This window comes from Euprymna scolopes, chromosome 23 (genome assembly GCF_053919585.1).
Source record: "Euprymna scolopes isolate OS-2025 chromosome 23, ASM5391958v1, whole genome shotgun sequence".
Classification (NCBI taxonomy): domain Eukaryota; kingdom Metazoa; phylum Mollusca; class Cephalopoda; order Sepiida; family Sepiolidae; genus Euprymna; species Euprymna scolopes.
This window is the reverse complement of record NC_136504.1, coordinates 44,636,228-44,652,152: the sequence shown is the minus strand read 5'-3', so window position 1 is coordinate 44,652,152 and position 15,925 is coordinate 44,636,228. Positions and strand designations below refer to the sequence as shown.

The 15,925-nt window shown below is 32.5% G+C and overlaps 1 protein-coding gene across 1 annotated transcript in view; it reads left to right on the top strand.

The window, feature by feature from the left end:
- Window positions 1-13,935, top strand: part of LOC145245859 (solute carrier family 2, facilitated glucose transporter member 1-like) — a 195,064-nt gene extending 181,129 nt beyond the window's left edge. The window contains exons 10-13 of the mRNA XM_080107567.1: window positions 5,014-5,226; window positions 9,355-9,430; window positions 11,995-12,122; window positions 13,673-13,935. Of these exons, the coding sequence (XP_079963693.1) occupies window positions 5,014-5,226; window positions 9,355-9,430; window positions 11,995-12,122; window positions 13,673-13,879 (624 nt within the window). The 3' untranslated portion in view covers window positions 13,880-13,935. The remainder of the gene's footprint in view (window positions 1-5,013; window positions 5,227-9,354; window positions 9,431-11,994; window positions 12,123-13,672) is intronic.
- Window positions 13,936-15,925: the final 1,990 nt, after the last annotated feature.

Genomic DNA, 15,925 nt, shown 5'->3' with positions numbered 1-15,925 from the left:
GATTACAACTAGATCCGCTCACGCTGGACAGAATACATTCCGTTTACTGCTATGTCAGAAAAAACTTTTTTTTTTCCAAAGTCGGTAAGCGCAACCTGCCTTGAAGACACATAGCTTCACGGAAAACATCGGATTTCCACACATGAAGTACTCAAAGTTGCTCCATGTCGATTCTACTTGAAATCAATAGAAATCACGATAAAAAAATAAAATTCGAATCATTTCTCGAGAATAATGAAATTAATAACTACCCATGTAATTCAACACCTCTCCAAAATTCTAACATGCTTGCCACAGAAATTAAACTCCATTCACGCCCCACTTTTTTCTTTCATTTCTTCATATAGTTTATTTAACCCTATATTTATCCTTTTTTCTCTACCTTACTTATGTGGTCAAAACGTCACTCATGTCGAATAGAACATTTATTCTACTTTTCGAAAATTGAAATTAATACCGACTGAACCTTTGACTCTTCCGAAACTTTTTTTTTTTTTATTATTATTATTTATTACACTGTTTAAATCTTATTTCTTTCTCTTTTTCCCTATTTTATTATTACTATTATGATTATTGATTAATTAATTAACACGTTCTTTCTTTTATTAATCATTCTTTCAATAGACCCCACAAGCAAAGATTTCACCTCACCATTCTGCGAAAAAAAAATACATGTCAAAGAACAAGAAAATTCTGCCAATACCGTTTGACAACACATCAATTACATAAAAATAATAAATTAAAAAATACAAAAATATCCTATAAGCAATCACAAAGTCCCATCTTACTAATAACAAAATTCCAATTAACAAAACACAGATTCGTGGAAACCCATTTGACCACGTCATCAACTAGGTCGGCTGCATAGTGCATCATCTTTTACCATTCCACAGAATTCAAAATTAAAGAAAAATCAGTCGTTTACAAAAAATACCTAGACATTTACAATTAAAATACAGTCGTTTCTAAAATAAAATAAAACGACTCACTTATAAAGTCTCAGACAATCCTAACACTCGATGGAACTAAAATTGTCCATGTCAGAAAAAAATTCCTAAGAAAAAAAATCGTATAATTAGTGAAAAAGAAAAAAAAAATCACATTTCAGAACCTATCCATTGTTTTTCATCAAAAGTACATATTGTTTTTCATTAAAAGTTACATTTAGTTCACAGTTTAAAAATGACACAAAATATTCATAACACATTTTTGTGATTGACATGTTTATCTTTTGGTAAAGGCTTACTACAGTCATATGTTCTATTTCTTTTTTTTTTTTTTTCTGGTTTTCTCACTAGCTGTTGTTAAAAATTTACAGAATAAGGCCATTCTTTGTTTTTCCCTTCTAATTTTGACATTAAGTGATATTTTTCTTCGTTCATAATGAGCTAATTCCCAATACGATAAACATTTTTTTAAACTATTTTCTATATATAAAGTTTTACATCTGTGTGTCTGTATGTCTTCCTTTTCTTTCTTCGTGAAAAGGTTGTACGTGTGTATTGCTTTTTTTTTTTCTTTTTTTTTTAATTATTTTTCTAATTCGCCTAGTGTTTTAATGGACCCTACGTTGTGTGTGTGTTGATTTGTATTTTTTTCTACTGTTCTTTCTTTTTCTTTTTTTTTTCCATACATTTTATTGTTTTTCTTGTCCTTTTTTTTTTTTCTTTTTTTTTTTAGTCTATTTCTTTTTTCTTGACACTAAATCTCCATGCTTCCACGTTGTATTTTCTTAAACACAGGTTCTTTTTTCCATACATTTTATTGTTTTTCTTGTCCTTTTTTTTTTTTCTTTTTTTTTTAGTCTATTTCTTTTTTCTTGACACTAAATCTCCATGCTTCCACGTTGTATTTTCTTAAACACAGGTTCGATTATCGCATCGGTGATGCGACTGGTCCACGAGCACCAAATTACCGATATGTTATATATTCAATTCATCGAGAGGCACTATTTACGTTTTCTATATAACATAAGAAGATTCCGTATGATTGTCTCTCATATAAATGGTTGTGTGTTTGATTATCATAAAGGGAATCGTGTGTGTGACATGTAATTTCTGAACCTACCTCTGCTTCTTCAAAACGGACCATCTGGAAATTTCTCATCCTGGAGGGAGACTTGATACCTGTTTGACGAAGATTTATCACTCCAAGACGATGAATGGGTTTTATAGTTTTTTATTTCACTTTCCCCAGAGGTCCTGCAGCAGGTGGAAGTGAAATCTGCTTGTGTGGGTTCTTCTTCACACACGTCAGCGTTCGTCTCCCCCCTCCCCAGTTAAGAGGGGGAGACCACGGAAAAACGTCCGTCTTCTTCAAAGCTCAAATCAAATCTCAAAGATCTAGCCAACCATGTCACACATACGTAATTTGGTCAGCTGACCTTCGGTTCTGGTAAACGTGTCTACCTCCACGTTTACTCACCTCTCTCTCTCTCTCTCTCTCTCTGTAACACTAGAACTCTCTGCCTGTGGAACACTGTTCTGCTGGTCTGCTTCCTACAATATGGTAGCCTCCAAGTCCAATGTAAACAAGTTCTTGTTGAACCGTCTGCTAAAATAATCCAAATTCTACCCAATCTACACCATTTACGATTACTAAACTACCACCTTACATTTATTAATGCCTTATTCTTAAGTGGCCTTCGAGTCTTACCTTGTAAAAAAAAAAAAAAAAAAAAAAAGTGATGGAAGCGAAAAGGATACAATGAACCGGTATTACCTGGTGTGGCATTCGCTCTGGATGGGCTATCTTGGCTTCCACTGGAGTAAGATTAAAAAAAATTTTTTTTGTTTGTTTTAATCGATCCATGAATGATGAAGCCTGAAAAAAGGTTAAAAATACTTCGTTTAAAAATTAGTTAACGATATGTGTTAAATAGATTCTGATGCAGAAAACAGCAGACCTCATACGTTGACATCAATGGGAGTATGATAATGCCTGTGATATTGTAAAAAAAAAAAATCTGCACATCACCAACGTACATAGGCGTGAGTTGATCTCTACTATACTAATTAAGAAATGCTCCGCTGAGCTAGCCCCTGTCCTCTCCAAACTCTTCAACAAATGCCTAACCGAGTCTTGCTTCCCTGATGACTGGAAAATTGCTTCACTGATAACAAGTATTAAAGAATTCTTCTGCTCAATTATTGCTCCATCAGTCTCCTTTCCTTCTTTGTTAAAATCTTTCAGTAAAAATAATTCATTACTATGGCGTTTTCTCTCTTTTTAAACATTCTTCGGTTTTCACACTTCTTTTTGACAAAGGGATGTTATCCCGAAATATCAAAGACACCAACCATCCCGGTCCCAAAATACAGTCCCCATTTACTGATTTCATATGTGATGTTATATGCGACTTTGAAAAATAAATAGATGTCCGGTATTTCACTATACTACAAGATTTCCACCGGTTGGTCTATTTTTGTTCATTTTCCACAACACTTCTCACACTGGCAACCCACATTGCTATAGCCTTCTAATACACTTATATTTTAAAAATAATTTGTTTTTTTTTATTTAAAAAAAAAATAAAATAAAAATATTTCATGAAAATATCAATGCAAATTTTGTCCTAAATTGGTTTTATTCAAACATTTTGTAAATAAATAAATGCATTCTCCATTAAAAAATCCATCTTGATCGCAGATAATATAACGCCTTATTATTTATTAGTTAGCTGGGGTCCTTATTGTACCTATTTACAATGCCTCCCCACGGGACAGAGTTAGACACCAGGGTCGTTTTTTAACGTGGAGAAAAGGTACAAAAATAAAAATTGTCTCAGTCGTGAAGGACTGCTCCTCCACCTGAAAGCGAACAAGAAATGGAAGTGCAGCATCTGAAGAACAGATACTACACTTTGATCTTGGCCAAAAGGGTATTCATTTGCTCCCCCACCGAGCAAATTAGGCACAAGGCCGATTTTTAATGTGAGGAGTGAAGGGGAAATGGGGAATAACTCCCCGGGGAGTAGGGGAGCTGGATAGTGACAATTGGTATGAAGGGTTGCCACTACATTGACCAAGGTCTTATATGTGGGGTTGGTATTCATTTGCTCCCCTACGGAGAAAATTAGGCACAAGGCTGATTTTTAATGTGAGGAGTGAAGGGGAAATGGGGACCAGCTCCCCGGGGAGTAGGGGAGCTGGATAGTGACAATTGGTATGAAGGGTTGTCCCTACATTGACCAAGGTCTTATATGTAGGGTTGCCCCACATATGGTCTTTGCTTGCAGTATGTATTTATTTGCTTCCCCACTGAGCAAATTAGGCACAAGGCCGTTTTTTAATGTGGAGAGAGAGGCAGGGGGAGGGAAAAGGGGGACCAGCTCCCGAGAGGTGGGAAATGGGAGCTGGATAGTAACTGTTGGTATGAAGGGTTGCCCCTACATTGACCAAGGTCTGATATGTGGGGTTATCCCCACATATGGTCTTTATACTACACTTTGATCTTGGCCAAAAGGCCAAGAATGTAATCCAAAAACACAAACCATAACACATTCTGCAAATATGAGTTGCATTTCGTATGTGTGTGTGTTACAGCATAGACCCTATACACATCAAAGTCAACATTTACTGTTGAAGCTGTGTTTGCCAATTGGTTGATCAATTCATTTCCCCATCTCTTCTGAGCCACTATCTGCCTTTGACTGTCTCAAACTCACAGCTTTCCTCAACTTTATTCTCTTCCATCGCAAATTCGAGATTGTCGCCAACTATTCCTGATTGTTGTGAACCCAACGCCATCCCAAAAACTATATTGACTGATCCTTTGTTTCCATTTAGTGGCACATCTTGACCAACAATCCCATATCAGCTTCCTTTTGTGTTCCTTTGTGAACCACTTCCTATGCATTGTTCTGCTGATAAACCCATTTCCCCTTTCTTTTATTATACATTTTTTTTTTCTCTTTCTCCCCTACTTCCCAACATTTGGTTGGGTGGGAAACATCGATAGTATCACATGTTCATTTCATTATCTTTCTTATCCATTTTTTTTTTTTTTTTTCAGATTCTGTATTATTCGCATTCCTTGTTTGTCTCAGCTGGAATGCTGCCCGATGTGGCCACACACGCCGTTAGTGGTATTGGTGCTGTCATGGTTGTCATGACTTTCATAAGCATTCCGCTGATGGAATATATGGGTCGAAGAACTCTTCAACTTTCAGGGCTTATGGGAATGTTTATACTTAGCATTGTCATGACTTTGGCCCTAACGCTAAACGTAAGTTTGATCTTCTAGGATCATAAAGATAAACAAAAGTTAATTTATATATATATATATATATATATATATATATATATATATATTTTTTTTTTCTTGAAGAAAAGAATTCCAGCAGAGAGCACTATTATAAGGAAAACAAAATGTCAAAATAAGAAAGTTTGTATCCGCAGGAGAAAAGCACTCCTTATAAACTGGGACGAGAAAAAAAAACAAAACCTGATTTCAAAAAATTTTGATTAGCTTAATATATATATATATATATATATATATATATATAATTTTAACATTTCTATTAGTATAGTGTACCATTTTTCCTTAGGCTTCTGGATAAACATTTCCCACAAAAACATAGACTACATTTAAATTTTCAAATATAAATTATAATTTTTAAATCTAAATTTTTATTAAAAATTTTTAATTTTAATTTTGTCCAATCTGATGGATTAGGTTTTTAGAAAAAATTTCGATGAGTATAATTAAAATGTATATAAGATAGGTTTCTTCAGATTATTTAAATAAAATTTACACTTGACCCATATTAGATTAGGCGATTGAAGGAGAATATAAGCATGTGTAATATAGAACAGATAGAAGAAGAATAAAGTTAAATACAGTATTATATAAATAAAAATAATTATTATCCATTTGAATTAGGCTTGAAAATATCGGATTTAAGTTTTTTTTTTTCTTTTTTTTTTGTGAAGGCGATCAGACCTTTAAAACGTTGTCTCCCTTATAGTTTAAGTTTACAAATAAGTTAGGATAAAAAAAATTCCGTTTAAGGCTGGAAAAAATTTGAATTTGATGAATTAATAAACCAAATTTTTTCATCGGTGATGCGATAAATAGTTCATAATATAAAATCAACAATAACAGAACCATTAAAAAATATCCCAGTTTTTCCTTTTTAGTCTTGTTTTTCCTTTTCTGTTTCTTTGGCGTCCAAAATAGTAAATGGACAATTTTTCAAAGTTCAATCATTTAAGATAATTTAAGATTACAAAAAAACAAAAAAAAAAAAAAACGAGATTTGCATAAGATCTTGTAATGTATGTCTGTTTTTCTACTTCTGATTATAAACAGATAAAATAGATTGGCTGAAGAGAACTTTATATGGGTTCCCTATTATCAGAATTGAAGAATAAAATGATATTTTCTTTATAACCTTTTATAAAAATTCAATATATCAAACACCCTGATTTCTTAATCAGGAATAATTATGATGAGTGTGGTAACCCCCCCCCCCCCAAAAAAAAAAACCCCACTTCATTTTCACTAATTTCTTAATTATTCTTGATGAAGAATGCAGGACATTTGAAATATTGAATTTTCATTAAAAAAAAAACTTGCATTTTCATAAATAAATTATAAACAAAATCGTTTTATGCTGAAACTACCACCGATTTATCATCTTCAAATATAAATACTTATTAAATTTCATTGGTTACATTAAATTGTGTGTGTGGTAAATTTCATGTAACTGTTTAAACAAACTATACCTCATTTGATTTGTCTTTTATTCCTCTATAATTTCACCTGTTCATATTTGACTTTTAATTGAAATATTCTAGTGTTCACGTCAATTTAAAAAATAGCTTAAAATTGAGGAGGCAAAAAGAAAGTTTGCAGCAGCAAATTCGCTTAAAACCAGCTTAATTTTCGCCCCTAAATCAGTTTAAAATGTCCATCAACAGGTAACAAAGCACCTCTAATCGTAATTGTTGTTGTTCCAGGTTATACAACGTAACATCTAGTCCATATGCCATGACTTTCTCTTAGTGATCGTCAGGAGCTCATTAATCTCCACCTTTCTGGTTTATCCAATTGAGAAATCGGGCGCAGATATAAATGTGATGAGAAAATGGTACGAAAGACTGTGTAAAAGCACCAAAACACCGGCAGTGTTCATGATGCCCTTAAATCTGGATATACTAGAGTGACTTCTAACAGGGAAGACAATGCTATCAAGATCTGCAGCCTAAGAAACAGATTTGAAATGGCTCCCCAAATCCAACGACAGTGCAATCTTGTTAAAAAGTGCTCTCTTTCTACTATCAAGAACAGATTAAAGGAATTTAATTTGTAAGGATATGTTGCAAGACGCAAAGAAAATGCCGTCTGGACTTCATCGATCTGATGAAGTCCAGACGGTGCTTTCTGTGAAAATCATGACTTCATATTGGTCAAAAGTGCTTTTTAGCGACAAAAGCAAGTTCAATAGGCTAGGCAGTGATGGTAGGCAGTACGTCCGTCAGAGGAAAAACGAAGAATTTAATCCTTGGTGCTCAGTTTCAATGTTACAAGGTGGTGGAGGTTTTGTGTGGGGCATTATTAGTACTAATGGTCCAGGGCCTATAGTTTACTTGCAATGTCGAATTAATTCGACTAAGTATATTAATGTTGACTGAGCATTTTCTACCCTACTTTGGTCAGAATTTGGATGATATTCCCATCTTCATGCAGGATAATGCTCCCATTCACACAGCTAGCAATGTCAAGAGGTTCCTGGAAGAGCATGATATTTCGTGTTTGGATTGGCCTGCACAATTTCCAGACCTCAGTCCTATCGAAAACATATGGCATTACATCAAGCAACAGCTACGCTATGATAAAATTTCAAATTTGGAAGAACTTTGGACAAAAATTAAAGAAAAGTGGGATGCCATTTCCCCGGAGTATTACTGCAGTCTAATTCAAGGAATTCCCACAAGATTGCAGGCTATCAAATTGCAGAAGGGCTATGCTATTAAATATTAACTAGTTCATTGTGTTCCTATTGTATTTGTGTTGCATTAATGTCCTAAAGTTATATTTAAATAACAATTTTCCATTGTGCGGACTTTCTTTTTGCCTTCTCAATTTGAAGTTATTTTTTTAAATTGACATGAACACTAGAATATTTCAATTAAAAGTCAAATATAAACAGGTAAAATTATAGTAGAATAAAACGCCAATCAAATTAGGTATAGTTTGTTTTAACAGTTAGATTAAATTTAGCTTAAATTTGCAGTTTTTTAAAAAATTACAAGTGCGGACATTTTTTTTTTGCCGCCTGTGTATGTGTATATATATATATATATATATTTATGTTGGGACGATTAATCGGAATCTGGAATCGGAAAAACCAGAACTTTTTGGGGTATCGGAATTGGGAAAATTATAGTCTAATTTCCGATTCCTCTGCTTCAGTTTGTGTTATCAAGTAAGATCTATTACTTACTTGTAGTTTCATTTAATACTTTTGCAAGCAAAATCCGATCCCACATTTTGCTAAATCCTACCCTCTGATGAGAAGGAAAGTATTTCTTCGAAACTCCGCGGATTAAGGACTATCCATTTATTTAGTGCTTTCTTTTTAAAATTAAATATGTTTTTAACTCTTTTTCAAAGTATTTTTTAACATCTTTTATTAACTACTTGTTCTTATTATAAGCTCTATCTCCTATTTGGTTTTATCGAGCTTTTACATCTGGTTGAGATTACTTTATAAATATTAATTCTTTAATATTTATAATTTACTTTAGTTTAGCCATCTTGGATCATTTTGGTAAACTTAACTGTAATTCTTATATATATATATATATATATATATATATATATATACGCACATACAGATATATATCTATAACTTTTTTAATACTATTATTTAGAAAGCCGTTCTTATCAAGGAGGAGGGGTGGCATTTCAAATTATTCTGTATTTTCATTTCAGCTGTTGTGATTTCATTGGCTATGCATTTCGACAACTTTCGGCAGTTTGTATAACCTGTCCAGAATATGTCTGTAAGAATAGCTTTCTAAGTAATAACATTATTTCAGCACGGTTCATAAACTGCACAAGTAACTTTATTTTTTATTGAACTTGCTATACATAACTATTTTTTATTATAGTTACACATTTTATCCTTTTTTTTTTTTTTTTTTTTTTTTAAACTATTTGTTAGCATTTTAAATATTGGCCATGGTTTTGGGTAAAAATTGAATGACGAAGGTTTTGTTTGGCAACTTCCAGCGGTTTACATTCCTTGTCCATAATATGCTGATGATAACACAGTCCGTATTCTGCATAAGTACCAACTTTTCATACATTGTCTGGAATCATTCTGTAATTTATTTTCTTCTTCAGGGCACTGTAAAAGGAATGCAAATTGTTGGTGTCCTAACGATCATACTTTATGTTGCTGCCTTTTCAATCGGCCCAGGTATGTTTTTATTTTTTTTTTTTACGTTCACCTCTAGAAAGGCATATCGCCACTTGGATGTAAAGGGCTACTATTTGCGACCATGCCTAAGAAAGATTAACAAGATGTTGACTTATGTTACATTTAAACTTCTGCATATCAGTAGTCAGGGAAGCAGGTAGGAGGAAGGGAATTCCAAAATCTTTCTTTTTGAGGAAAGAGACTATTAGAGTAGAAAGCTTTCTTGCATTTAGGGATCTCAACAGTGAAGGGGTGTGATTTTGTTGCTAAGCAGGTTTGTCAGGGATATATACGTCGAGGGGGCACAAGTGCGACGAGTTCATCAGAGCATATTTTATTAAAATACATGTAAAACAGGCACAAAGATGCAACATTGCAGCGATGGGACAGGGGTTGGAGCTTACTAGACAAAGTGGGACCTATTAGAGACCTTTTTTGGACCCTATTAAAGGAGAGACTAGTGGTAGATGCACCAGCTCAGATGTGGCGACAGTACTCCTTGCATGGCCGAATGGTGGCTTTGTAGAGGTATGGGATATTCAAGCGCATATCAAGATCTTTGGTGAAACCTCTATTTTAGTGACAATTATTTTTGATAACTGACGTACATATACTCCACTACTCCCCCGCCTCCAAAAGGAGGAATTAATGCCTGGGAAGATGGTCTCATAACAACACAACAGATACTACAATTTTGATTTTATTCAAATCGCTTCAGACAAGTTATGAAGTCACGTTATTTAAGAAACAAAAAAAAAAATACTTCACGGTCAAAAAACTAGCAAACAATAAATGTCAGATCTATAGATTTTGACCCAGAAAACGGCAAATCTCCCCCCTCCTTTTGTCAGAAACATTGCTCATGGAATGTAAGGAGTAAAAACAAAATAAGGAAAGCGAGTTACGCGGCTGGCGAAAATTAAAGCCAAGGTTCACTTTTTACTCTTTATTATGGAATGTGAGAACTAAAGGACAAAATAAGGAAAGCAAAAATTACGAGGCTGCGGAAAGTAAATCCAAGATTCACTTTCAATTCTGCTTTCCCCCCAAAAAATAGAAGTAATACCTGGGAGGATGATGGAATGGTCTGGTTTTGCTGCTAGTCGGGCAGGTCGGGAGTATTTACATCAAGGAGGGAGTACACGTACAGTGAGATCATCAGAGTACATTTAGTGGAAGTCGAATTTGTAAAAAAAGGCAAAGAAACGCAACTTTATGACAATGCGACAAACGTTGATAGACAGTTTGGGATCTCCGAACCTTGTTCTCTGTGCAATTAATTTTTGTGTACATAATGTCATTGTTTGCGCAATTTCCAACCCAGTCATATCTATTCTTATGCTCATTTATACTAGCGGGACTTTTGGAAATTCTACAACGGTAGTAGAAATAATTGTCGATTTTGTTTCAATAATAATTAAAAAAATTTTTTTTTTTTTTTAATTGCCTTTTCACCCTAAACAAGGCTCGGGGCCACTTTGATGTAGGGGGCTACTATCTGGAACATAATTGCAGAGATACTATGTAGGGAGTTTAGCAGCAAGATGTTTTTAATCTAATCTAAACGGCTGTATGTCTGTCTCTCTGTCTCCGTATTTTCAAACTCTATCTCCTCCGAAATTAAAAGTTGCAGAGCAGTGCTAGAGGCCTAAAGTGATTGGATTTTTTACAGGTCGTTCTTTTATGCTTTTTTTAGCCAGCTGAAATTGTTTTTAAGGGGTCAAAATTGAAAAAAATCCTTATACATTTTGGACATTCATCTTTGTTTATTTTTAATTTTTAATTGGTATATATATGTGTGTCATGTTGGTACAGTGGTAACGTCACCAGCTTTGCTACAGTTTCGGTTTCGATCTTAGCTGATGGCACCTAAATACATTTTTATTTTCTTTTTCTTTTGAAATCACAATTCTATAATAATGTACGAAATCTGGGCAAATATCATATCTAAGCTAGTTAGATATTTTTTATAGAATTTAAAGAAATTTAACTTGCTGAATCTAATATTTTTAAAAATAAACCACAACACGCATGCATATGTAAAAGGTACTTATAAATTATCAAATGTTTCACAACTATTTTTACATTAAAATTTTAAGAACAAGTTTTTCGACAGATGTGAATGAAAGAGGCTCGCAGAAGTGCATTGAGAATAATGGTTTTTGGGAAAATAAATTCTGGAACACAAAAGGTCGCTTGCTTTGATGGTGTCACTCTTGTCTTCGTAGCTTTACAACATTTCAGTTTTTGAATAAAAGAATAGGAGGCCTTACTTTGGGAACTATCCTCGTAATTTGTAATTGTACTTTTAGTAATACCCCTACTGAGGATTGAACCTTCGACCTTCATGAGACTGTTACTTAGAACTAATTTTTACTTAGCACATATATCTGTTATACCACAGATCCTAAAAGTGGTCGGAAGTTACATCGGCTGAAACGTTGTGAGAATAATATCCAAGATAAAAACAATACGTTTGAATAATCTACATACAAAAAGATGAAAGTTGTTTTTTTTTTTTTTTTTTTTTTTTCCTGTCTCATTTTTGTGCTCTTTGTTTCCAGGTTCCATTCCTTGGTTGATTGTAGCAGAACTGTTTTCCCAGGGAAACAGGGCACCTGCCATGAGTATCTGCACGATGATCAACTGGTTGGCAAATTTCCTTAATGGCTTTGCTTTTCCATATGTTCAGGTATTTATCTTCTTAAAACAAAACTTATTAGGATGTGTAAGTTTAAGGAGCCAGTGCAACGCAGAATTATTTTTTAAATAAATATTTATTTATGCACGTTTGAAAGTGAAACACATCTGACGAAGGCATATTTTCTTTTAAATATTGCCACAATAATATATGTATTATAATAATTAACACACTTAATAATTAATAAATAATTAATCATTAATTTTCTAATAATAAAATAATATAATTAAAGCATAATATACGTTATAATTAATCACATAATTAATAATAAAATTAAATAAATAATATTAATGTTTTTTAGTTTTTTTTAATTAATCTTAAGAACAATCTAGAAAGATTTTTGTGAGAACACGGAAGTGGTTTTTCAAACTAATACGAACAATCTAGAATAATCAGAAAATTCTGTATAAAAGGATGCGCCACTCGCAATCGAGTCAGCTTCATAAACAGTTGTTTACCTAACAGCTAACGATTCGTTTGAACTCCGGTAATGTGTCTAGAACGTCATTTTAGCTGAAAGGAACTTAAAGAAAAAAGCCATTCCCAGCATCAACTAAAGAATTGAATTTCGAGTAAATACAAAGATTTCTCTGTGATTTCTTATTGACCAAAAACTCTTATCATAATGACTAATGTACACCCATTAACCCTTATCCCCGAGTGGCCTTTGGGCCTTGATAAGTGGTGACCCCCCCCCCATGTAAAAAAAAAATCTCGTCTAAATCATTTATAAGCAATTTGATTTCGAAGTTAATAAGAGTTGTTCCCCTTGCACCTTAAGACATAGATTTAATACTAGCGTTCAAGTCTTGTTATATCAGTACGAACAAAATATGTGTTTATTTGTAAATGTTATTTAAATGTTTTTGCTTTTGTAAAAATAAATATTTCATTTTTTTTTTTTTTTTAACTCTTAGTTGATTGGTTTTATTTACTCTTTTGTCATAAGTTTTTATAAGGGATGTGCCATGACAGTTATGAACTAATATGACTGGCGTTTGAAGTGTGCAGTCTTTTAATAGATGAGGATTTGTGGAGAATTTCAAGTTCATAAATGATTTTCTATTGGACAGCTTAAATTCTTCCAAGTTCCTTTCAAATTTTGAATGATTCACGAAGTAATTCATCCATTTTCTGCAACTATTAGCAAATGGATTAAAATGGTTGACTTGTTTTTACAAAGAAACCAATATGAGTGATAGCGAATTTAATTCTGTAATTATTTTCAAATAGTAAAAAAAAAATATTTTATGCCATTACATTTTATATTTCCACAAATAACCGATTAATAGTAAATAGATAAATAAGAATGTATAAGTCACGTTGAGACGAGAAACACAGACATAAGAGATGTGGCTGCATAATTTTATTAATGCTAACTCGGACTAAGCGTGGAAAATGAAAATAATAAAAATATAAAAAAAAAAGCAACAAAAGTGACCTACTATTAGTGCTGACAGATGTAGCCTAATGAATAAGACTATGGTCGATTTTTACGTTTTCTCCTTCATTTATTCATTTATTTATTTATTATTTTTCAGAAAGCGTTAGATGATCTCTCCTTTGTGCCTTTCACGATTTTGCTTCTGATATTCTGGGTCTTTACGTACATGTTCTTGCCCGAGACCAAAGACAAGACTATTGAACAAATTACAGACATGTTTCGACAGGAGCAGCAGAAGAAGCAGTCAAAGACGGACGGCGTCGCGAAAGAAAACAGCCATCTAGTTGGGTTTCGGAAAATGTAAACGATATATATACATATATATATATATATATATATATATATATATATATATATATATATATATATATTACATGAAGAAACAGTTTTATAAAATCTGACAAAAATGTCGAAGTGAATGGGAAAGAACTGATAGGTTCAACACAATACAATAAAACTCGTTTTATTATTTGTAAAAAAAAAAAAGGAAAAAAGCAGTTTCAATCTTTCTGAGGAAGTCTTTCAATAATGATGAAAATTAAAAAAAATCGCATTATGAATTAATTACATAATTTGAGCAGATCTGTTTTTTTCCATTTCCGTATACACACACACATACATACACACACATACATACACCCCCACATATATATACAAACACTAATATATACACACCCATATATATATATATATATATATATATATATATATATGATTAGTTTTTTTTTTTTTTTTTTTTTTTTTGGAAAAAGAATTCCAGCAGAGTGCTCAATTAAAAGGAAAATCCAAATTTTAAGAGCGTATTTATATTTTGTGTACAGAAAGTTGTTAGTTGAGACAGATCATTGGTACCGTCCGTTTCAAGCCCGACGGTACCAATGATCTGTCTCAACTAACAACTTTCTGTACACACATACATATATATATATATATATATATATATATATATAACTACTTAATTTACTCACATAAAATTAATATACGAAAGTATAGATTTATGCATAAACTTTAAGTATTTACTTCAAAAGTGCTCAATACGTAGGTAGAGCTAGTTAGTAATTTATAAAATATATATGGCGATTAAGCTACACTGAATATTCCGCGCATAAGCCTGAAGAGTCCTAGAGTGGATGAAACGTGGAATATTCAGTGTAGCTTAATCGCCATATATATTTTATAAATTACTAATATATATATATACACACACCCACACATATATTATACATACAAACACATATATACACACCCACACACATATATATGTGTGTGTGTGTGTATACATACAAACACTTATATATACACACCCATACACACACACACATATATATATATATATACACACATTTACACAGCAACATATATATACACATACATGCATACACACATATATATATACATGCATATATAAATTTATATATAATATATAGTATAATATTTATACATATATATATTTATAAACTAGCAGAAGTACCAAATTATATTTTTAGTTTTCAAAAAAAAAAAAAAGTGTTATTGCATTTCTTTTGTTAACTTTGCTCGATCAAATATTTATCGTTTTAACACTGTAATTTATTCAAAATAGACGTTTCTTTTCCTTAAAGAAAGCCACATTTTACATCTGATCACCGCCATCCCTCCTTCACCCATCACGTCTTATCACATCCTATTCCCTCTTTCTTCTATCTAGTGCATTGTCGATTCTTGTCTAGAATTCAACTTAATTAAAAAAAGAAGAAAGAAAAATGCAGAAAAATATTTATTATATACCTACTCGCCATGGAACGAAAATGTCATATTCCAAAAATCAAGTAAATTGATCCAGTAGTTTTTCTTTACTAAGAAAATTAAATTTTATGAAAGAAGGGAGGGTGTTGTGTCTCGCTCTGCCATCTTTAATAAATATAGGAAGTTACCTCTCCATGACAATCTCTCCAAACATAGAGGTCAAAATCAGCCTTGTAATGACTACGATTTACTATTAATCGCTAGAAATCGTAAAAAAATGATTTTCTATATAAAAAAAAATTGCTTGATCAATTTACGTGATTTTTGGAATATGTTTTCGTTCCCTGGCGTTCACGTACATTGTACTGTCCCCAGGATGAAACATGCAATCCTTGAACAGTTAGAATTAAACACGTACTAACAATCAAAACTCTGAAGACAGGAAATCCTATAATCAGGTTTATTGAAGGTAGATACGGTAAAAAACTGAAAGAAAGAGAGAAAAAAAAAAAAAAAAACATTCTTCAGACTACAAAGAGAAAAACTTCCAGAAACGAGAAGTTATAAAAGCTGAATGAGGGAGTCGTATGTTTAAGAAAATAAACAGCACAGCTAGAAATAAGGA